A 25087-nucleotide genomic window follows, 5' to 3' on the forward strand; every position below is an offset into this window, starting at 1 on the left:
TTTTTCCATAGGAATTAAGATTTTCAAAACATTCAAATTCAAATATTTTTTAAATTCAACAATTTATGAGAATATTATTATAAAACATGAAGAAAATTATGACTTTCTTCATGTTTTAAGTATAATAATTAAAGATGACCGAGTGATAAGATCATTATTTTCTACTATAAAAAATATTTTTACTTTAACTTTTTTAAAATTATTTTCATCATTTCAATTCAATTATTATTTTCTATAATTTTTAACTAAAATTCTTCTTTAAATCAATTATTTACAATAATACAATATTGCAATATAATACTTTTTCAAAATTCAATTATTTCTAAAAATTTACGCTATAATGCTTTTAATATTCATTTATTATGTAAAATTTTAACTGAAGTTCACTTAAATCAATTTAATAAATTTTTTTTAAATAATTTTATTTTTCGAGGCATTTGATTAAAATTGTACTAAAAATAATTGAAATTCTGCGATGAATTTGATTATTTATAAAAATAATGGAATTATTGTGAAGAAATTTATAAAAAATTTGTAAATAATAGAATTCTTGTGAAATTATTTTATTATTTATGAAAATAATTAAACGTATGCGTAGAATTTTAATAAAAATTTTTTGAAATAATTGAATTCTTTTGGAAAATTTTATTAAAATAGTAGATATTAAATATCATTGATTTTAGGAAAATTTTTGCAAATAATTGAAATTTTGCGGAGAATTTTATTAAAATTTTTGAAAATAATTGAATTTTGATGAAGAATTTTATTATTTATAAAGAGAATTGAAATTTTGACTAGAATTTCTTTAAATTTTTTAATATACTTGAACTGCGAACTTGCGAAGAATTTTTTTTTATTTTTGAAAATAATGGAATTTTTGCAATTATTTGAAACTTTTCCAAAATTCAAATTTTTTTTTAGTGTTGTTAACTAAAATTCTTCTATAAATTCATTATTTTGCTTCCTCATAAAGGAAGCCTTATAGTGATGTTGATTTCCGAATTTTTTAAAACCAATTATTTTTACAAATTTTCAAGTGTAGTATATATAATTCGTCGAGAGGAACAAATGTCCGGATTGAAGTAACTTTTTTCTATATTAAAATTTTTATTAATTCTTGTCAAAATTGCATTCCTGACATAAAAACGAATCGATTCATGTATATAAAGTATATATTTTATCAAAATTTATAGAATTAATAAATATTTTAAATTTTCACAAAAAATTGAAATTTTGTAATTTTTGACATTTTATCTTAACACTTTAAAATAATTATTCTAAAATAAAAAATTAAACAATTGGTATATATTATATTGAGGAAGCTTAATGTTTTTATTTTTTTAAAAAAAATTTTATCATAAAGGTGAGGTTTTTTCCTAAAAAAAAATGTATAGGTCAAAAAGTGGGACAAGAACTTTTAACTGGTCAAATTAAGCATTTACATCTGCACTGCACCGGCCCACAGTGGAATTTTTTTTACAATCTCCTATTAAAAAATGTCTATAGCTTACAATTTTTAACCTATTTGAGTGTTCTTTGTCTTAAATTAAAGGGGAATAAATTCTTAAGACATCCTTCCAGGCCGATTTTGGGGATTTTAATTATTTATAATTTTTTTAAAATCAAAGTTAACAAATTAATACACTTTTTTAAAAAAGGACGTTTATTTTCTTATTCCGTTAATGCACATGATCTAAATCAATTCAAATTCATCCAATATATGACCACCAGATAATTACTAAAGCATAAAATAATTTATTTCAATTGTTATAAACAATATACAGCCCAACAACGCGCAGGGGCGGTGGATTGCAGAAGTAAATGTTTATTTTGACCAGTTAAAAGTTCTTGTCCCACGTTTTGACCTATACATTTTTTTTTAGGAAAAAACCTCACCTTTATGATAAAATTTTTTTTAAAAAAATAAAAACTGTCCATTTGATGAAAAAATGAAATTTTATTTTTTAATTTAATTTTTCAAGGTCAAAATTTTTTTTTCTCTACATTTGTTTACACCATTGGAAAGTGTTAAAAAACAGCAGAAAAACCCAAAATAGAAAATGTATTTTCGTTTTGTTTTAAAGAAACTACAAATTTTTCAAATATTCCATGTTAGACCAAAAATTTAAACTTTGACCCCCTCCAGTTTTTATATTTGTTTAAATAAATTAATAATATTTGGTATTTTTAATTGTATCGAATAGGACTACTGTTTGTGCAAACTTTTAACCCGATCCCAAACATTTAAAATTTGGACCTGGGTCACTTGACGTGGAACCCGTCATATATATATATATATTATTAAAAATAATGAATTTATAGAAGAATTTTAGTTAACAACACTAAAAAAAAATTTGAATTTTGGAAAAGTTTCAAATAATTGCAAAAATTCCATTATTTTCAAAAATAAAAAAAAATTCTTCGCAAGTTCGCAGTTCAAGTATATTAAAAACTCTTATTCTCTTGGTTATATGTTGTAAAAAACCATTTTAATATGTAACTCAGTTTTAATTGATTATTAAATTCTGATGAGGGGATCGGTACAGATCTAGAAACGTTAAGATGTGTTAATATCTTATTATAGCCCCAAAAAGATTGCCAATTCTTTATAATTATATATATATATATATATATATATATATATATCCCAGGCGCGAAAGACCAATGCTGACGATAGATTAAAGGTTGATTGAGTCTTGAACGCTCAGTGTGGGTAACTCACAGTAGAAGCAGTCTTTACATCACTGTCAATCAATATTAGTTCAATATTGGTTCAACATTGGACCCAATGCTCGTCCCATGCTCGATTCAAGACTCGGTCAATCTTTATGAGTGAAGCTCGAACATCTAATCTTGATTCAAGCTTGAATCAATCTTTACACAATATTCAGTTTATCTTTATTTATTACCGTGTTCACTTAATTAAATAATATTATAATAATTATAATTATAATAATTGTTTCAAATAATAATAATAATTAACATTAAGTTATTAATTGATAAATGAATATTTATATTTATTTAGTATAAATATATTATTATAATTGTAACATTCAAATTTAAAAAAAGTTAAATGGAAAATTTTTTTTTATAAATGTTTTTAAAATTATTATAGATAATTAGTAAATAATAATTAAAATGTGCAATAAATATTCCTGACACTGCATCATGTTTAATAATTTTATTAATTATGCTAATTTTTAATATTAATTTAATTAATTATTATTTATTTATTAATTAATTATTATAATTATTAATAATTATTATTATAATTAATAATAATTACAATATTTAACATTATAGTTCATTATTATTCCAAATTATATTTATTTAAATAATATATTATTAATATATCTAATAATAAATGTTAATAATTTTGTTACTGAATAATAAAAAATATCATTTATTTATCGATGTTTATTAAATTATCCATTAAATATTTTTAATTGTAAAATGTTTTAAAAGTTGAATTTTGTAATGATTACAATTTTATTATGAATTATTTAATATTCATTTTTAATAATTAAAATAATTCAGGATTAGTATGTGTAAAATTTTTAGTCATAGTTTTCACTTTGCCCTTATAAGTAACAAAGTATACGGCACTGGCATTAATATATTACATTAGTCCGAGGTCTCATCGAGACTCAGTGGCCGTGCGGTTTAAGTGGTTGCGTCAAGGACTTCCGGAATGCGTCTGGGGCGGGGGGACGTGAGTTCGATCCCACATGCGAGCGGATTTTTTCATTATAAGCGTTACATAAAATAATAAAATTACTATTTAATCTGTATAATTAATAAGTGTTGTGAATAAAAACTTGTGAACTTGTTTGTAAATAATATTAAAAGTCTGTTAAAAATGAAGTTAAAAAATGTACAAATTATCACAAATTGTCTTTTTTTGCTAAAATTATTTTTCAATATTATTATGTTAAATGACATTTATTGTTAGTAATATAATATTTATATGAAAATAATATAATTATTATAATAATAACTTATTGTCATTAAATATGTAAATACATATATATTAATAACAATACTGTTTATTATTAATAATAATAATTAATATATTCACGTTATATTGAATGAACGCGTGAGAAGCGTGTAAATTTGGGAACAGTGGAAGCAGTCTTGTTCAGTCCTGCTTTCGGCTTCCGCAGCATTGATTGAAGATTGAACGCCAGTCTTCAACAAAGACTGAGCGTCAGGTTTACATCGGTGTTACTATTCCGGACTCAAGCAGCCTTGCTTTCACTGTCCCACCAAGCTTTAACCAATACTGACCAACCCTCAATCAAGCTTCGTAAAGCCTGAACTCACTGTCAGCTCGCGCCTGGGATATATATATATATATATACGTACGATTAATACGCCATAGTCGTATTAATCGTACTGGTACTGTACTCGCCATCTACCTTCGCACGGTAACAGGTACTGTACTAGTATGTCGTACCAGTATGCTTATGCTCGTATAATACGAGTACGATAATAGTATGGTGTACTGAAGGTTTTTGTAATTTAGTTTATCGTACGGTTACTGTATTCGTACTATACTAGTACCGCGTGTAAAGCCTTTTATATCCCTCTCCCTCTTGTGCTTTAGTCTGTATTAAGTATTAACTATTTTAATTTAATATTTGATGATAAATTTTCTGAAAGAATCATTACTAAGATCAATTTAATTTTGAAGTAATTTATTCTTATTAAAAGAGTTATTTTTTTTGTACCTAAAGATATTATGTAACTTGTAACCACATTTACTTTTATTAGAATAATCAGTGTTTTGAAGTATTTTAATTAAATAATTATGTAGTGGTTTTGCTTTGCTAATTTTTAAACATTCTTTAAAATAACTGTGATTAATAACCATTTATAATCTAAAGTACTTTATTGTAAGAAAAATAATTTGGACGTTCTAACCTATAAATGATAACACATGTATATGTGATCTATAAGAAAAGTTATTTAAAAATATTGCGATTTCTATATATTTTATTGTAACTCTTGAATTAAAATTTTTTTCTCAAGTGTAAAGCACAAAACAGTTTAAAAATCAGAAGTTGTCCATTGTTGTAGTAATTATTAGAATACGCTAATGATAAAAATATAAGCATCATGACAAAGCAAAACCACTTGAGATTAATAGTATACACATATTACATATAGATGAATAGAAATTAAACCACTGATTTCTAATTTAAATATAGTGACACATGTTACAAATATTAAAACTTTTGTATTGCATCCTAAAAGTCAGCTTTTCAACAAAAAATCATTGCACCATGTGCACTGGAGGCATATGTCATTGACAACTGTAAAGTAAATTAGGTTATGTTCGCATTACCACGCAGAGTACGGTGTACCGGTATGGTAATTGTATCGTACGAATATGCTGTATTTTCATAAATGACAGTACAACGTAATGGTATTATACTAGCCTCATACTTTTATGGAGTTCTTTTATTTAACAATTTCAGTCGTACGACATACCGTCGTTATACTGGTACAGTACCAATACTTTCTTATATTTCAGGCAAATAGAAAAATAACCATTTTTCACGATTCATTTATGTACTTGCCGGCATTTAGCCCAATGCCTAGGCATTAAGCTAAATGCCGGATTTTTCTATTTGCCAACGACATATATATATATATATTAAAAAATTTAACTAATTTCAGAATTATTTAAATTTTGAAAATTTTTGCAAAAATTTAAGTTATTTAGAATTTCTAATGAAATCCATTCAAAATTGAAATTTTACAAAATTCAAAATTAAAATCTTTTCAAGTTCATCTATTTATGAAAATTGTGAACGAAACTATTTTAAAATTCAATTAATTTTGGAAGTAAAGGTATATAGGAATAAAATTATTCATTAATTAATTTCTAAGTTATAATTTTATGATTACACTTTGAAAAAGATTTGAAAAAAAGAAAGACTTGTTTATTTTTTATTAGAAAAAGGTGAAAAGGTGAAAAAGGGTATAAAATTGAAATATGGGGACAAAAGGGGAAATATTTTAAAGTTACTCCTACATTTGTTAAAAAAATGTTCGAAAAAAGAGTTATTTTTGAAAGGTTAAATTGAAAATGAAATTGAAACTTATATAAAAATAATGATTACTCACTGATAACATCAGTTTCATCCATTATTTCAGCTTGAATCAATTCTTCTATAACGTCCTCTAAAGTTACTAAACCAATGACCTCATAAAATGGATCGCCTTCACCTTCACTATTGACTCGTTGTACAAACGCCATGTGACCTTTGTGTCCTACCGAAAGAAGAAGTCATTGTTAAAGAAAATCTCAAACTACTGAAACACAAATGATCTATTATATTTAAGTGGAACCTTCTTTAAATTGTTTGAACATTACGTCCAATGTAACATCTTCAAATACAAAATTACATGGATTTTTGTAAAATTCACACAATGTTTTCAATGGTTTATTGTCATCTGGATCAACGAATGCCAGATCCTTGATGTATAATATCGAAACAATATTGTTTCTAGTTTCTTCATAAACGGGAATTCGTGAAAATCCTAGAAAAAAATTTATTTTAATATAAAACTTCGCTCGAGTTTTCGAAAATAGAAAAAGCTTACCTGATTTTAAAATTTCTGAAACTGTTTCAAAATCTAAAATAGCATTGTAGTCTAACATATAAACATCATCGATTCGAGTCATAACATCGGCCACTGTTTTCTTACATAATTCTAAAGCACCGGAAATAATATTTACTTCTTCCTTTTCCAAATCATTAAATCCAGTCGTCACCTGCAGCAAAACAGTGATTATTTAATGTTGGAATGTTAATTTAATTTTGCAATTAGTTACTGAAATGATTGAATATTTTTATATTTCAAATGCAGATGGTATCGTATCGTCTTATTCAATTGAATAACGTTGGATCGAATTACTTATGAGTTATCTCTAATGATATCTTTGTAAAACTCAAGATAGGAGGTGTACACCGTGCATTAACGTTTGGGTTTTAATATTGAATAATAATATTATCTCGCAATTTGAGAACATCCAACTTTCTGATAAGCCACCCCACCCCCTGCATGACTCACGATACATGTGAGATTCTTTTAAATATCACGTTTCTAACATTGAATATCTCATTGTTATTTCTCTTTTGAAGATCTAATAAATCTTCCTTTCTATTTCATTATTTGAACTTTAAATTAAATGAAAACAGGCATCACAGTACCTTTTTCCCCAAAACGGGAAGAAAAGGGGATCAAAATTTATTTCTTTATACAAATTGCATAAATAATTCAAATTTTTTATCATAAAGCTTCCATAACGATTCGATTTTAATCAAATGCTACAAAAATTTTATTTTCTTTTTCCTTGATTAGCTACTCAAAAAAAAGGTTGTATTACATTTATTTACTAATTTCTTTAAAACTGTAAAATTATTCGAAAAACAGCGATAACTTATTTTTTTAAAAAATATTTAATCATTATTATTTTTCCATAGGAATTAAGATTTTAAAAACATTCAAATTCAAATCTTTTTTAAATTCAACAATTTATGAAGATATTATAAAACATGAAGAAAGTGATCACTTTGTTCATGTTTTATAATAATAAAAGATGACCGAGTGATAAAATCATTATTTTCTACTATAAAAAATATTTTTACTGTAACTTCTTCAAAATTGTTTTCATCATTTCAATTCAATTATTTTCTAGAATTTTTTACTAAAATTCTTCTTTAAGGTAGTTCTTCAGCTGCTACTCTTGAAAAAATTGATTTTCGATAGATCATCTTCAAATTTTGAGAAAATGCTTCTTCGGGTGCCCTTTAAATGTGGTAAAAATTTCAAAATCCTTTGCGATGCTAAATTTTCAGTCATTCAAGTTCAAAATTTAACTTTTACATGCGATTATATTAAAAATAAAAAATCTCAACCACAATATCTTGTTTTTTGACATGGCAAAGGGTTTTGAAATTTTTACCACATTTAAAGGGCACCCGAAGAAACATTTTCTCAAAATTTGAAGAAAATCTATCGAAAATCAATTTTTCAAGAGTAGCAGCCGGAGAAATACCTTAAATCAATTATTTACAATAATCAGGGTGTCTAGTATTTTCGTTCAACAAAATTCCCGGTTATTTCCCGGATTTTCCCGGTTATGTCCAAATTTTTTCCTGCTTTTTTTCTCATCAAATTTAAATTTAAATTTAAATTTGATTTCAAAAATAAATAAATCTTTAAATTTTTTTAATTTTTCAAAAATAATCTTGTCTCTTTCTAATTATAATTGAAAATTTGATTTTTTAATTTTATTAAAATTATATTGATAATAATTGAATTTCTACAAAAAAATTTCACTATTTATAAAAAAAATTGAATCCTTCCAAAGAATGCTATTATTTATGAAAATAATTTAATTCTTGTGAAGAATTTTATATAAATTTTTGAAAATAATAATCATTAATAATAATTAATTATTTACTTAATAAGTAATAAACATTTAATCAGAAATTTCAAATTATAAAAATTTAAGAGAAGTTTAATAATATTTTTAGAAGCAAAAAATTGATTTAAAACTGTAAGAGGGACTTTAAATTTTAAAAATTAAATTATAATTACGGTCACTAACTTCCCTTGATTATTTTCGAAAAATTTAAATAAAATTCTTTAAATCTTCTTTAAATTCTTTAAATCTTCGCAGTAAGAAACATGAATACATTAGAATTTAACTCTTTATAATATTCAATTATTAATCAATTATTAAATTAAAATACTTTGAAAATTCTATTTGTTAAAAAGTTTCTAATGAAATTCTTTAACAAATTTAATTACATATTTTCAGTCGAATTGATTTTTTACTATCAAATTAATTATTTTTAACTAACTTAAATTTAGAGAACAGTATAAATACCTATAAAAATTATGTATGTGAAGTTGGCCCCCCACTTTCAAAAAAATTAAATTTTTTTTAGAGTTCTGACTTCCTCTACAATAGTTCTGGAGTTCCTGATAGTTTTTAGAAATAGTTCCGGCGATTAAATGGTAAAAAATAGGTTTTTTCATAATGGGGGGCTAACTTCACGCAGCCCCCCACTATTGAAAAAATGGATTTATTATTAGAGTTCTGAGTAGCTATAAGAGAGTTCTAGAGTTCCCTACAGTTTATTTCAATAGTTCTCATAATCCAAAATCATAAAAAAAATAATTGAAAATTCCAGAATTTTTCAAAAAAATTAAAATTTTACGAAAAAAGAGTTCTGATCAGAGTTCTGTTAGCCCCCCATCGAGATAGATAAAAAACATTTATAACAATTTTTTCAAAACCGAAAAACTACTGAACTACAAAAGTTTGAAAATTACAAAAAAATTTTTTATCATAAATTAAGAGTTCCATGAGTTCTGATCAGAGTTCTGTTAGCCCCCGATAGTGTTCGACAAAAAACCTTAATAACAATCTTTTCAAAACCCAAAAACTACTGAACTACAAGACATTAAAGTTTCAATAAAAATTTGTTTTTTTATATATTGAGAGTTCCATGAGTTCTGATCAGAGTTCTGTTAGCCCCCAATAGTGTTAGATAAAAACCTTTTATAACATTTTTTTCAAAACCCAAAAACTACTAAACTGCAAGACTTTGAATTTTCAAAAAAAATTTGATCTTTTATATTTTGAGAGTTCCATGAGTTCTGATCAGAGTTCTGTTAGCCCCCGATAGTGTTCGACAAAAAACCTTAATAACAATTTTTTCAAAACTCAAAAACTACTGAACTACGAGACATTGAATTATCAAAAAAAAAAAATTTATTAGAAATTAAGAGTTCCATGAGTTCTGATCAGAGTTCTGTCAGCCCCTCATCAAAATTAATAAAAAATCTATATTGCAATTTTTTAAAACTTAAAAACTACTGAACTACAAGACTTTGAATTTAAAAAAAAATTTATCATAAATTGAGAGTTCCATGAGTTCAGTCATGTAAAGTTAATACTACTTTTTGAAAAAATCAAAAATTTTACAAGAGTTCTGGGTACCTTAGCAATAGTTCTAGAGTTCTCTAACGATTATTTAAATAGTTCTGATGATTAACAATAAAAAAAGCGACAATGAAAAATCATAGTGCTAACTTTGCATAGCACTATGATTTTTGCAAAAAAGAGTTCTGACCTAATATTATGAAAATGAATAAAGAGTTCTAGAGTTCTCTACCAAAGAAAACAAGAGTTCTGCAGAATTTCAAAAGTTATTAACAAATTAAAAAAGTTATGAAAATAATATTCTGCGAGTTCTGAATAGAGTTCTGGCATTGTTGCAAAGTGTTTTACAAGTATATCTCATAAAATTTTGTTCTAAATCAAAAATCAAAAAAGTTACGGGACATTGAAGTTTTCAAAAAACTTCAAAATTTTAATTTTCAGAGTTCTGAGAGTTCTGAAAAGAGTTCTGGAATCGTAATAAAGAGTTCTATAAGTATTTCTAATGACATTTTGTTCTAAATCAAAAAATCAAAAAAGTTACGGGACATTAAAGTTTTAAAAAAATTTCAAAATCCTGTAATTTTTTGGATTTTGGGCTTAGAGAAAAATGTCATCAGAGTTGCTTCTAGAACTCTTCGCAATGATGCTAGAACTCTAATCAGAACTCTCAGAACTCTGAATTTTAAAATTTAAAAATTTTTTGAAAACTTCAATGTCCCGTAACATTTTTTTTTATTTTAGAACAAAATGTCATTAGAAAATAGAAATACTTTTAGAACTCTTTATGACGATGCCAGAACTCTTTTCAGAACTCTTAGAACTCTGAATTTTAAAATTTTAAAAATTCTAGAAATTTTCAAAGTTTTGTAACTTTTTTGATTCTGGATTTAAAACAAAATGTCATTAGAAATACTTATAGAACTCTTTATGACGATGCCAGAACTCTTTTCAGAACTCTCAGAACTTTAAAGTTTTAAATTTTTTGAATATTTCAAAGTTCTGTAATTTTTTGATTTTGGATTTAGAACAAAATGTCATTAGAAATACTTATACAACTCTTTATGACGATTCCAGAACTCTTTTCAGAACTCTCAGAACTCTGAATTTTAAAATTTTGAAGTTTTTTGAAAACTTCAATGTCCCGTAACTTTTTTGATTTTTGATTTAGAACAAAATTTTATGAGATATACTTGTAAAACACTTTGCAACAATGCCAGAACTCTATTCAGAACTCGCAGAATATTATTTTCATAACTTTTTTAATTTGTTAATAACTTTTGAAATTCTGCAGAACTCTTGTTTTCTTTGGTAGAGAACTCTAGAACTCTTTATTCATTTTCATAATATTAGGTCAGAACTCTTTTTTGCAAAAATCATAGTGCTATGCAAAGTTAGCACTATGATTTTTTATTGTTAATCATCAGAACTATTTAAATAATCGTTAGAGAACTCTAGAACTATTGCTAAAGTACCCAGAACTCTTGTAAAATTTTTGATTTTTTTAAAAAGTAGTATTAACTTTACATGACTGAACTCATGGAACTCTCAATTTATGATAAATTTTTTTTTAAATTCAAAGTCTTGTAGTTCAGTAGTTTTTAAGTTTTGACAAAATTGCAATATAGATTTTTTATTAATTTTGATGAGGGGCTGACAGAACTCTGATCAGAACTCATGGAACTCTCAATTTCTAATAAATTTTTTTTTTTTTGATAATTCAAAGTCTCGTAGTTCAGTAGTTTTTGAGTTTTGAAAAAATTGTTATTAAGGTTTTTTGTCGAACACTATCGGGGGCTAACAGAACTCTGATCAGAACTCATGGAACTCTCAATATACAAAAGATCAAATTTTTTTTTGAAAATTCAAAGTCTTGTAGTTTAGTAGTTTTTGGGTTTTGTATAAATTGTTATTAAGGTTTTTTGTCGAACACTATCGGGGGCTAACAGAACTCTGATCAGAACTCATGGAACTCTCAAAATATAAAAGATCAAATTTTTTTGAAACTTTAATGTCTTGTAGTTTAGTAGTTTTTGGGTTTTGAAAAAATTGTTATTAAGGTTTTTTGTCGAACACTATCGGGGGCTAAAAGAACTCTGATCAGAACTCATGGAACTCTTAATTTATGATAAAAAATTTTTTTGTAATTTTCAAACTTTTGTAGTTCAGTAGTTTTTCGGTTTTGAAAAAATTGTTATAAATGTTTTTTATCTATCTCGATGGGGGGCTAACAGAACTCTGATCAGAACTCTTTTTTCGTAAAATTTTAATTTTTTTGAAAAATTCTGGAATTTTCAATTATTTTTTTTATGATTTTGGATTATGAGAACTATTGAAATAAACTGTAGGGAACTCTAGAACTCTCTTATAGCTACTCAGAACTCTAATAATAAATCCATTTTTTCAATAGTGGGGGGCTGCGTGAAGTTAGCCCCCCATTATGAAAAAACCTATTTTTTACCATTTAATCGCCGGAACTAATTCTAAAAACTATCAGGAACTCCAGAACCATTGTAGAGGAAGTCAGAACTCTAAAAAAAATTTAATTTTTTTGAAAGTGGGGGGCTAACTTCACATACATATAAAAATTGAAATAAAAAGTGATTTTTTAAAAACAAATTAAAATAATAAAACTTTTTTAATTTTGGTAAAAAAATTCCCGGTTTGGTATAAAATTCCCGGCTAATTCCCGGTTTTTCCCGGTCAAATAAAATTCCCAGTTATTTCCCGGTTTTCCCGGAATTCCCGGTTAGTAGACACCCTAAAATTATTATAATTTTAAAAAAAAAATTTTGAGAATGTTCAAATGTATTTGTTTACAATTCAATTTTACGAAATTTCATCGATTATTCGGAAATTCTTCAATTAAATATATTTTTGAAAATAAAAACTTTGAATAATTTCAATTAAACTTTTTGAAAAAATTAATTCTACAGAATTGTTAGTTAAAAATATGAAAAATTCAGATTATCAAAGATTTCAATTTGAAACTTTTTCAAAATTCAATTACATATTTCTAAAAATTCAAGCTATAAAGCTTTTAATATTCAATTATTATCTATAAAATTTTAACTGAAATTCACTTAAATCAATTTCTATTAGAAAATTCTATGAGAATTCAATTATTTAAACACTAAAATAAACAATTTCTTGAATAATTGAATGCTTCTTAACATTCACAGGAAAAAAAAAGTCTGACTCCGTTTACACCTTAAATTCAGCCCATGTATTTCACATAAGTCTGTCCTTGTCTAACGGGGCTGACTCCGTTTACACCTTAAATTCAGCCTCAAAAAGAGGCTGAAAGTAAGACTTTTTTTTTAGTGTGTTGAATTCTCATAAAGAATTGTATCAAAAAATTTTTTAATAATTAAATTCTTTCGACGAATTTGAAGAAGAATTTTATTATTTATAAAGAGAATTGAAATTTTGACGAGAATTTCTTTAAATTTTTGAATAAAATTGAATTTCTGCGAATAAATTTATTTATTTATTTGAGCGCGTACACGGCTATGTAAGTATACAATACAAATTTAAACGCGTTTTTCTCAAAACCACATTTTTTCATGCTGCGTGATGTTTTTCTCGGAAACTACTGGACCGATTCTCAAAATTTTTTTACAATGTTTATTATCCATCAATCGAGATCAATTTCTCTATTCGCCTGGCGCTTTTTGGGCGTTTAGCTTAACGCCTAGGCATCAAGCTAAATGACTAAAGAATTCAGGCAATTAAAAAAAAAATTGTCATTTACTTGAACATTTTCCTATTTGCCCGCGTTTAGCTAAAACCTAGGAATTAAGCTAAACGACGGATTTTTCTATTTGTCTACGACATATATATACATATAGGGTAGGGTGGGGCATTACTATTCTTGTTTGGATTTTTGAGTCTAAACAATGTATTTAAAAAAGAATAAAAATATGAGTTGGACCGTTTGAAAACTTTACTTCTTAGCTACAATTTTGCCATGTATTATTTTGCTGTAACTCAATTCTGTTCCGAACTACAGCGATTTTACGAATTTTTTTTTTTTTTTGATGTCGAAAAAAACGAGGGGCGTAACTATTCTTGCAGCTATTAATGATATAATACTAAAAAAAATATAAAAATTAATTTGTTAGTTGGAGGAATTTTTCTGGTTTTTCTCTTCCAATTTCTTACCATTCTAACCTAGAAACAAGCACACACAAAAATACACTTTCGTAGTTTTCGCTGTCATCAGTGGGCGAATAGTTTCGCCCCAACCGCACATTTTTTGAAAAAACACTTGTAAAATTTTTGAATCAAAAATCCATTATGGTATTCGTGTTCAGCACTAAATTTGACTTTAGAAATAATTTTTGCGATAATTTTTCCGACTCAATGAGTGAAAACAAGTAAGCGAGTATATCAAAATCACATTTGAGTACCTAACTCCTATGATGAATAGTTTTATATATAATATAATATAATATAATATATATATATATATATATATATATATATATATATAAATAAATTAACAAATTTCAAAATTTTTTGCAAAAATTTAAGTTTTTTAGAATTTCTAATAAAATTTATTCATAAAATTGAAATTTTATAAAATTTAAAACTAAAATCTTTCTAAGTTCATCTATGTATCATCTATGTATTTATGAAAATTGTAAACGAAACTTTTAAAATTCAATTAATTTTGAAATGTATAAATAAAATTATTCATTAAATAATTTCTAAGTTATAATTTTATTATAGTTCTTGAAGAATTAAGTTATTTAAAAATAAATTATTGTCATAAATGGAAAAAATTGAAGGTTTTATATTAGGATTTTTGTTTTTTAGAAAAAACTATTAATAATAATATTTTAATTATTTGAATATTAATGAATTATTTTTCTAGAGGTCTGCATTTTGTTGAATGAACCACCTTATAATTTATAAAATTCTTTACGATTTCTATACTATTCAAATGCTTGACATAAAAAAAACATTTATATTATGTTGTGGTGTTAAGTTAATAATCTAAATTCTATGAGTCTAAATTTTATGATTACACTTTGAAAAAGATTTGACAAAAATAAAAACTTGTTTATTTTTGATTAGAAAAAGGTGAAAAAGGTGAAAAAGGCGACAAATCAGCAAAGAAGGGGACCAACTGTGATGCCTGTTAAAAATATTTAATTCCTTCTCACCTTGACAAGTTCTTTCAGGCGTTCACGATTATAGACGTTTCCGATTTCTTCGCCAAGAACTAAATCTAAAAGTTTACTTATGGGATAACTTAGAGGAAACGTTAGTATCATCGTGAGTTTTGTCATGTAAATTGTTTTAGCACCAATGCATAATCCATGTCTACTGCAAATTGCCTGTAAATTAGAAAATAAAATATAAAATAAAATAAAATAAAAATAAGTCGAAGAAAAAACGTAAGATAAATACGTACTTGAGGTGAAATTTCACCAAAAATAACAATAGCGAGAGTTGCGCAAATAACAGCAACTTGTCCAGATGTAAGTTCCTCGAGGACAATTGTAAAAATCGAATTCACAAGAACATTAGAAAACAAAATGGAGCACAACAAATAATTTCCCATATTTCTCACGGGTTCAATTGTTCTTGCATATTGCTTTTCCTGAAAAATATTTAATTTTTCCCATTAAAAATCACGCTTTGTGTAAATTGCATTAAATTAATTGTATTTGGGATTGTAATTTACCTTTTCAGTTCCAGTATTGCAAAGAATTTTCAATTCAGTTCTGTCTAATGACATGAGACCCAAATTAAGCCCAGAGAATAATGCTGAGAAACTGAGACAAGTGAGAATGATGATTATTGACACCCAAAGTGGAAGAGATTTTTCATAAGCACGAATCTATAATTTATGCATTTCTCTATAGAAAAGTTTGAATTATGACAGGCATAAAATATTATTTTTCTTCTCTGCTTTTATTTGAAACTTACAGTCAAATAGTTGTCGGAACCTTGATGTACAGCTGAAACAGGAATATCTGTTTCTTGAGCTCTTCTATTTGCGCACAAATAATAAATCCCTGGCTTCGAAAGAACTATTGAAACTAAAGCTGTATTTTCCTCGACTTTGTAAATCTAGAAAAAAATTGATCCAATGAAATTTGTAATTTGAAAAAAGTGTTTCCATTCTGTAAAACTTACGGAAAATTTATCTGTGCTGCGTTTGTCACATAAGGCACCTTTATTTTCATGATCATTTGTAAATGCAATTTCTATATCTTCAGTGATACCAACGCCAAATAATCGAAGCACTATTTCATTTCCTGCTAAAATTTCTGGCACACCATCATCACCGTAAACCGTATGTTTATCAGAAGTTTCTATTCTGATACCTCGGATATGAAAATCAAAAGTGTTATTTGAAATCTTTGCAACTTTTTCTTCATTGTATTCACGACGCGAACGAGAATATAGTCTGTAAAGAAAAAAGTCACATTCAAATTTATTTTCTTTCTCATCATTCTAATATTATAAATACAGGGCTCGAACTAGTGAAAGTATTTAAAAATAATACGGACTTTACAGACCAAAAATAAAAAATTACGGGCCAATTACTAACAAAAATATAACCAGTCCGAGTCGTCCTAGTCAAATAAGACAACATTTTACTTAAAACTATAAATTCAATTTTTCATAACTATAAAACATGAAGATATCGATCACTTCTAATCGCTTTCTTCATGTTTTATAATAATTTATTAAAGATGACCGACTGATAAAATAATTTTTTATACTATAAGAATATTGTATTTATTCAAAATTATTTTCATCACTTCAATTCAAATATTATTTTCAAGAATTATTAACTAAAATTCTTCTTTAAATCAATTATTTTTAATATTTTTCGAAAAAGTTTGTTACATCCTGTATATTTTTCACTTTTATTTTTCAAATTATATTTTTCAAATAACTTAAAATGGGCCCTATAAGAGTAACATTAAACAGACTAGACAAACATTTAAAAATTATCTTTTTTCTAAGAAAATTCGTTCACAGAACATTTTTATCGCTCACAGATTGTACCGTGAAAAGGGCAGTTCAAATTTCGGCCTTCTTAACAGTCAATTCTAACCTTGCTAAAAAGAAATACATTTTCCAAACAAAAGTTAAAGTGTTTCCAAATGTAAAGGAAACCATAAATTGAAACCTAATCCTTGACCAGATGTCTAAAGAACAGCCTCTTAAAGGCACGGTCTGAAATGCATATATACATTTTCAAATGCGCTTAAACAATTAATAAAACTTTAATTTTCAATTAAACATTATATAGTTTGCAATAAACAAAAATTATTAACAATTATTAATAATGCGTATAAATAAATATTTATCGTTTATAAAATAATTAATAACAAATAAATACCCACAAAGAATAATTATAAACAATAAACCAATAATAATTCACAAATTATTAATAACAATTTATAAAGAATAAATGATCATAAAATCGAAATAAATAATTAAATAATGCGACAATTACGTTAAAAATTACGATAAAATTGAAATTCAAAAACCTACATACATTTAAAAATTATAAACAATTAAACTACGCTATAAAAAATTTTGTAAAATTATTATTAATTAGTTTTTAACAATATTCTGTAAAAATCCAAAAACGTGAAATAATATCCCTACTATTTTAGAAAGACACTGACCTAGGGTACGTCCCTTTAAGACACAACCTACATAAGTGGGATGGGTCTCGAAGACCCAATCCCGAAACGACAAAATCAAATCTTTTAACTTTTTACCAATCTGATAATTAGTCAGCCTCTTTTTCCATCTCTCTAAAAATATTTTCCAAAAATCTAAAAACTCCCTAAAATCCTAGTGGGGAAAAACCTTTAAAAAACAGCATCCCCAAGAGGATGGGATGTCAAACAGTATCCTTACAAGACAACTAGACACAAGTCAGTTAAAATCTCATTCCAAGTATTCAGTTCAATCTTAAACATTCATACAGTGTTCAGTCTCAAGTTCTCAATACTAAAATTCAACTTAAGTTCAAGTCTATTTTAAAAGTTATATACAAGTGTCAATTCTATTACCAAATTCAAATAATTTCATCACATATCGAAATCATAAATCGATATATCAATATATCGATACAGTAAATCGATTAATCGATTATTAATAATCGATATTACGAGGATTCCAAATTATTTCACGTTTTTGAAGACAACGATTTTATTCATAACTATAAATAAAAAGTGAGTACAAATTCAAAATATTGTTATTAAATTCATCTTTTCTAAACTTCGAAATATAACAATTATACTTTAGAGGAATTGTTATATTTCAAAAAACTATTTCCCAATTCTAAGAATATTATTTCTTTTATTTGAACAAATCCAATATGTTTATAACCTATGAAGCCAAAGGTAATTAATGTTTCATATTGCTGTTACTAATTAACCTTGTTCCTTTTAAAATCAAAAATCCCTATAAAATAAATTTTTAACATTGTTCAACTCGAAAGTGTCCCGAACTATTAAGCGAGAGCTTAGGTTCTAATCACTAACATAATTCCATTTATTAAATATTCATTTATTTAATAAATTGAATTTAAAATAATTATGTTTAGTCCATAGGACGTAACAAGTTCTTTGACAATTTTCAAAAATCCATTTATTTACAATTCAATTTTAAGAAATTTCAATTATTCGAAAATTTTTCAATTAAATTTATATTAGAAAATAACTTGAAAAAATTTCAAAAAAAATTCAATTCAACCTTTTAAAAAAATTAATTCCACAGAATTGTTAGTTAAAAATATGAAAAATTCAGATTTTCAAAGATTTTAATTTGAAACTTTTTCAAAATTCAATTACATATTTCTAAAAATTCAAGCTATAAAGCTTTTAATATTCAATTATTATCTATAAAATTTTAACTGAAATTAATTTTTAAATCAATTTTTATTAGAAAATTCAACGAGAATTCAATTATTTAAATAGAAAAATTAATAACTTACTGAATAATTGAATGTTTCTTTAAATTGAATTCTCATAAAGAATTTGATCAACAAATTTTTAAGAATAATTAAATTTTGTGAGGAATTCGATTAAAATTGTATTAAAAATAATTGAAATTCTGCAATCAGTTTTATTATTTATGAAAAAATTGAAATTTTTCCAAGAATTTTATCAAAGTTTTTAAAAATAATTGAAATGATACGAAGAATTTTATAAAATCATTTTAAATAATCGATTTTTTTCGAAAAATTGAATGAAAATTGTGTTTGTTTGAAAATAATTAAATTCCTAAAAAGAATTTTATTATTTACGAAAATAATTGAATTGTTGCGAAAAAATTTTTTAAAAATTTGCAAATCATTGAATTTATGCAAAGATGTTTATTAAAAAATTTGATAATAATTTAATTTCTTCGAAGAATTTTATTATCTATAACAATAATTGAATTTTTGGGAAGAATTTTATTAAAATTTTTCAGAATCCTAATTAAATTCTTTTGAAGAATTTCTTTAAATTTGTTTAAAATAATGGAGTGTCTTTAATAATTTTAATTGCAAATTTTCAAAGTAATTGAATTTTATATGAACAATTTCTTTCAAGTTTTTACAATAATCGTGTTTCTTAATAATTGAAATTATAAACATTTAATTCTTGAATTTTATTAAAATTTTTAGAAATTAATTGAATTCTTTCGAAAAATGTCTTTAATTTATTGAATACAATCGAATTTTTTTAATGATTGTATTGAAAATAATTGAATTCCTAAAAAGAATTTTATTATTTATGAAAAATAATTGAATTCTTACGATGAATTTTACTACTTATAAAAATAATTGAATTCTTTCGAAGGATTTATTAAAATTTAAAAAAAAAATTAAATTGTTATGAAGAATTTTATAGAAATATTTAAAAATAAGGAAATTTTTCCTAGAAATTCAATTAAAGTTGTTTCGAAAATAAAATTAAATTTCTTTAAGAGCATCCGGGAAATAATACTGGTTTCGTGATAGACGTCTCATTTAAAAAGAAAAGAATATTTTGAGTCGGGATTTTTTGGTAAATATAGAGAAATGCTCTGGGACCAGCGGTCCTCTCGGAATTTAGAGAAATTTTGATAAATAATTATTGAAAAAAATTGTTTAAATATACGGAAAAAAGGGGTTTTTCACGGTTCAGTATAGACGTCTCATTTTGAGAGGATAAAATATTTCGGGTTCATATTTGGAGGGGTGATAGAGGAAGACTCTCCGAGGAGCGGCCCTCTCCGTTTTTGCAATAATTTTGCGAGGAAATTATTTTATTAACGATTGAAAGTGGAGTAATTTGAGATTGAGACATTTCCTTAGTTCAAGTAGCGACCACTTCCGAGAATTGGCGCCACCTCCTTGACCACTGACACATAGATCCACTTGTCTGTGTGCTCGCCGCCATATTGTCTCTCACTTTCGCCAAAAATCCAACTTTTGTAATTTCGTTTTTCAATATTTATTTCAAAAATTACTTGCAATATTCGAGAATATTCTTTATCATCATGAATTCCCCTAATTATCATGATAAATCCGAACTAAATATCTCTAATTAATTAGGAGTGAGACGACACGCGGGAAAACACTTTTTGGGCTCGATTTTTCCCGGATGCCCTTAAAAACACTTTAAGGAATTCATGATTTTCAGGACAATTTTTCTTATGTTCCTATCCTACCAAACAAAAAGCATGAAGGCATGGGCAAGATCGAATATCGAAAATATCGAAGAGAACTCGCAGCGCGATTAGGAAAAAAGCATTGGAGAAAGGAATACTCATAAGCAAAGTGCATGTTGCAGATGGAGCTGCGGTTGTCCAATTGTTGGCGCTAACTTTTAAAATGTTAATAGCCTTTTTTGAAATTGATAAAAAATAAATATTTATTTTTATTCATTTTTTAATTAAAAGTAATTAAGAAAATTAAATAAACAAAAAACTTTTTTTAATATTATTAATAACAATGAACATACATTCTAATTCAGCATCAGATAATTAAAACTAGACAAATGGTATATATTTATCAATTTATGTTTATTAAAAAAGAAATTAGAATAAATAAATTGAAATCAATATTATTGAAAATAATAAATAATTATTAATAATAGTAACAAAGAATATAATTATAATAGGGCAGGAGTTTAAATCTTATATTTAAATGTAATGAAATTAAAGTTATTAGAATTAATTCAAAATTAGGTAGCAAACTAAATTTAGAAATGGCGTAGAACAGTTAAAGATAATTCCCTACTCTCTAAATCTGAATATGTGAAAATTCACATATTTGTACGTTATAAGTCGTCTTCTCGATCAATAAGTGCATATACACTTATGATAAGTGAAATTTCACTCAGAATAAGTGAAAAATTCACTTATTTATAAGTGTATATGCACTTATTGATCGAGAGGACGACTTATAACGTACAATAAGTGAAATTTCACATATTCAGATTTAGAGAGTATTTAATGCTTAGCGTTCGCCAGTTTCATATGCCTTACGCTTATATGTTTGTGTAAGTTTAATTGTATATCAAATTCACAAAGAAAAAAGAAAAATTGTAATTAATTAAAAATTAGGCAGGGAACTGAATTGAGAAATGGCAGAGAACGGCAAAGGAGACGGCCGCTTGCGGCCGTCGACTGCGCTACTCTCTAAATCTGAATAACCCAGTGGGAAATTTCCAACCGGCGCGGATCCTCGCCTGTACCGACGCCGGAGTAGTGGTACTGGCTGGGAACCGCCTGCCTACCGCCCGAGAACTGGTATTCTACCAAAAGATGACTTGGCCAGGAGCTGGCTGGCCATCCGTCTCGGAACTGGCATTCTACCGCCCGGTAACCGGCCGCGAAGAGCCGTTCCGTGTATAATTCAACCGGCTGGGACCCGGCACTGTACCGACTGCGGATCTTTCATTTCCTAGCCAGATGTGCGCTGGCAATGCTGGCATTCTACCGCCTGACAACCGGCTCGGATCAAAATGATAATTTCAACAAATATCAATAAAAAATAATAATTAATTGCAAAAGATAAATACGGATGACAATTCATTGACAGTTCACTTTACACATTTTTTTATTTCTTTATACACTTGAACGCAATTTTTTATTACATACACATTTGAAAAATCCTAACGCTTGGGGGTACGAACCTACGCCTAACCGAATATTTACGCACCGAAATCTCGCACGCTAACCACTATGCTACGCTCGCATGGAACTCTCAAACCTTAAATGCTTTCAAGTCTCACTAGCTGAAATAAAAATTGTAAAATTACTACGCGGCAATAGGCAATTTGGAAATACGAACTGATGTAATACCGGTATATTTTCAATACTTTACTGAATGTGTATTTATGAATATTTCAATATTTCGTTTAAAAAAAAATGTTATATTTTTATTATTATGTTTTTTAATATTTTATTACATAATATATCGAATAATATGAACATAACTTCACTGCAAAACAATTTATAACATATAAGTTATAGTATTAAATTGAATAAAATTTGAATGCACAACACATTTTTTTAATTATTTAATTTGCAGAAAAGTGTCAATAAATAATTACTTAATATATTGTTTAAATTAAAAAGAGATTATTAATTAATTAATAATAATCTCTTTTTTATATATTGTATTTAATATGTTAGGTATTTATTGTAGGCATTATAATATATTGATCACATTTTCTTTCAAGTTAAATATATTTTACTTCTTTCAAATTAATATATTATTTATTAAAAATTATTTATTTAATTGCACATTAATAAAGTTGGATTTTTATATATATTTATAATGAAAAAATTAAGTTTCTTATATTCTTCCTTTGCATGAATACTATTAATTTATTTATTGGTTAACTAATATATATTATAATAAATGCAATTAGTTATTGTAATAATTAATTATAATAATAAAATAAATTTATGATTATACTGATAATGTAAACTATAACAATAAATGACGAGATCCGCAGTCGGATCCGCCCCAGCACCGAGCCAGTACAGACCTAACATCCGTCATTCTTCCGACGCGCGTAGAAGAATGAAATCTGCAGGCGGAACAAATCCAGTACCGCGCCAGTACTGACGAAAGTAGAAAGGCGGATCCAAAAGTCGGAGCCTAATCTGTTCTGCGCCGGTTGCATTTTAGGATCCGAATCGGTACAGACCATCGGTGCTGGCGGTCCGTACGGGCGCGGATCCCAGGCGGTTGTATAATCCGACATTCGTCCGACTTTTCCTCCTGGGAAGTGAAATTTTCACTTTTTTCATGTGTGAACCTTTTTCTCACTTATTATAAGTAGAATCTACTTATACATAAGTGAAATATTCACTTTTTTATGTGTGAACTTGTTTTCACTTATCAATAAGTGAAATCCGCACTTATGTATAAGTGAAATATTTAGTTAAAAGGAAATTCATCCCAACGGGAAGTTGCCAATGTTAACGATTGGTTCAATAATGGGCCATGCTTGGTACCCAATGATTTTTTCTTGGCAAAACAATTGGCAACCATCATTGGACCACCAATGGTTTAAACTTGGGATGATCACGCTACTGCCAATGATCGGTAGCCAAGCATCGGGCCAATATTAGTTGCCAAGGAATTGCCAAGGAAACAAAATCGATTTTCAAAAGCTTGATTTTTTATTGGCAGCCAACAAAAAACCAAGGTTTTGAAAATTGATTTTTTTTAATTATTAATTAAAATATATTTTTCAAAAATTTATTTTAAAAAAATATGTTTTTCAAAAATATATATTTTTTTAAATTAATAGAACATATTAATTTAATTTGTCACCTCTGGTAAAACAAAGGTGAAAGACTGATAAATTCCCTCACCTTATATCTTACAGTGGAGGGATAACTGTGAATGTCTTTGCGAGAGAGGAGCAGGTACTTATAGAGCCAGTGAAACAGGTCACAAGCGAGAAGAAATCACTAGCATGCACTCTGGCGGCGCGTGTCGGAAGTGGCGCAACGTTGGTTGCCAAGCGCTGTGTCGATAACGTCAGGATATGCATGCGTGCCAGAAAACAGTTCCGACAAGCGCCGCCAGAGTGCATGCTAGTGATTTCTTCTCGCTTGTGACCTGTTTCACTGGCTCTATATAAGTACCTGCTCCTCTCTCGCAAAGACATTCACAGTTATCCCTCCACTGTAAGATATAAGGTGAGGGAATTTATCAGTCTTTCACCTTTGTTTTACCAGAGGTGACAAATTAAATTAATATGTTCTATTAATTTAAAAAAATATATATTTTTGAAAAACATATTTTTTTAAAATAAATTTTTGAAAAATATATTTTAATTAATAATTAAAAAAAATCAATTTTCAAAACCTTGGTTTTTTGTTGGCTGCCAATAAAAAATCAAGCTTTTAAAAATCGATTTTGAATCCTTGGCAATTCCTTGGCAACTAATAATGGCCCAATGCTTGGCTACCGATCATTGGCAGTAGCGTGATCATCCCAAGTTTAAACCATTGGTGGTCCAATGATGGTTGCCATTAATGTTCCAATAATGGAACGGAGTTCGCCAAGCATGGCCCATTATTGAACCAATCGTTTACTTCCCATTGGGATCTGCGCATTATATTACAATTTATTATTTATACCTACATTTAAATGTTTAAAAACAATGTTTTTATCATTTCAGTTAATATATTAGAAATTTTTTATTTTATTTAATTATAAAAATTGTCATTTAAAATTTAATAAAATTTTTAAAAAATATTCAGTTAAATACTATATTAACAGTAATCTAATAACTAACTTTTTATTTACTAAGTATTTATATACATATATAATAAGAGAAATCTTAAACAAAACGTTAAAGTAGAACACAATAAACTAACTGTTTATAAGTATCACCCAATAATTTTCTATGAGTATAAGGCAACTTATTAAGTGGCATTGTAGTGTTTCTCGTTGATCATCAAAGTTAAGCGACATTGCTTGCGGTTAATATTAAGATGGGTGACCGTTTGGGAATTTAGCTTAAAAAAGTTGAAAAATTGATATGTTTATAAGTTTCAGACTGATAATGAGAAGAGAAGAGAGTGTTAAATAGTTGATAGTAAATAAATATTTTTTTTATATAATATTGATCCTGA

The 25087-nt window shown here is 26.5% G+C and overlaps 2 protein-coding genes across 5 annotated transcripts in view; one reads left to right on the forward strand and one right to left on the reverse strand.

Annotated features, from left to right (window-relative positions):
• Positions 1-25087, reverse strand: part of LOC122502424 (unextended protein) — a 49588-nt gene that overhangs the window by 3820 nt on the left and 20681 nt on the right. For both annotated transcript variants that reach the window (XM_043612464.1, XM_043612463.1), the window contains exons 2-9: positions 16118-16391; positions 15908-16051; positions 15663-15818; positions 15390-15578; positions 15139-15312; positions 6613-6784; positions 6358-6549; positions 6133-6279 (exon numbers count right to left, since the gene is read on the reverse strand). In XM_043612464.1, the coding sequence (XP_043468399.1) occupies positions 6133-6279; positions 6358-6549; positions 6613-6784; positions 15139-15312; positions 15390-15578; positions 15663-15818; positions 15908-16051; positions 16118-16391 (1448 nt within the window). The remainder of the gene's footprint in view (positions 1-6132; positions 6280-6357; positions 6550-6612; positions 6785-15138; positions 15313-15389; positions 15579-15662; positions 15819-15907; positions 16052-16117; positions 16392-25087) is intronic.
• LOC122502427 overlaps positions 17862-25087 on the forward strand; it is a 30375-nt gene continuing 23149 nt past the window's right edge. The window contains exon 1 of one of the 3 annotated variants that reach the window (XM_043612472.1): positions 17862-18183. The gene's annotated coding sequence lies outside the window, so the exon portion shown is untranslated. The remainder of the gene's footprint in view (positions 18184-25087) is intronic. The other 2 variants (XM_043612471.1, XM_043612473.1) reach the window with 2 other exon arrangements.

The sequence above is a fragment of the Leptopilina heterotoma genome, unplaced genomic scaffold, assembly GCF_015476425.1.
Source record: "Leptopilina heterotoma isolate Lh14 unplaced genomic scaffold, ASM1547642v1 Lhet_228, whole genome shotgun sequence".
In the NCBI taxonomy this organism is placed as follows: domain Eukaryota; kingdom Metazoa; phylum Arthropoda; class Insecta; order Hymenoptera; family Figitidae; genus Leptopilina; species Leptopilina heterotoma.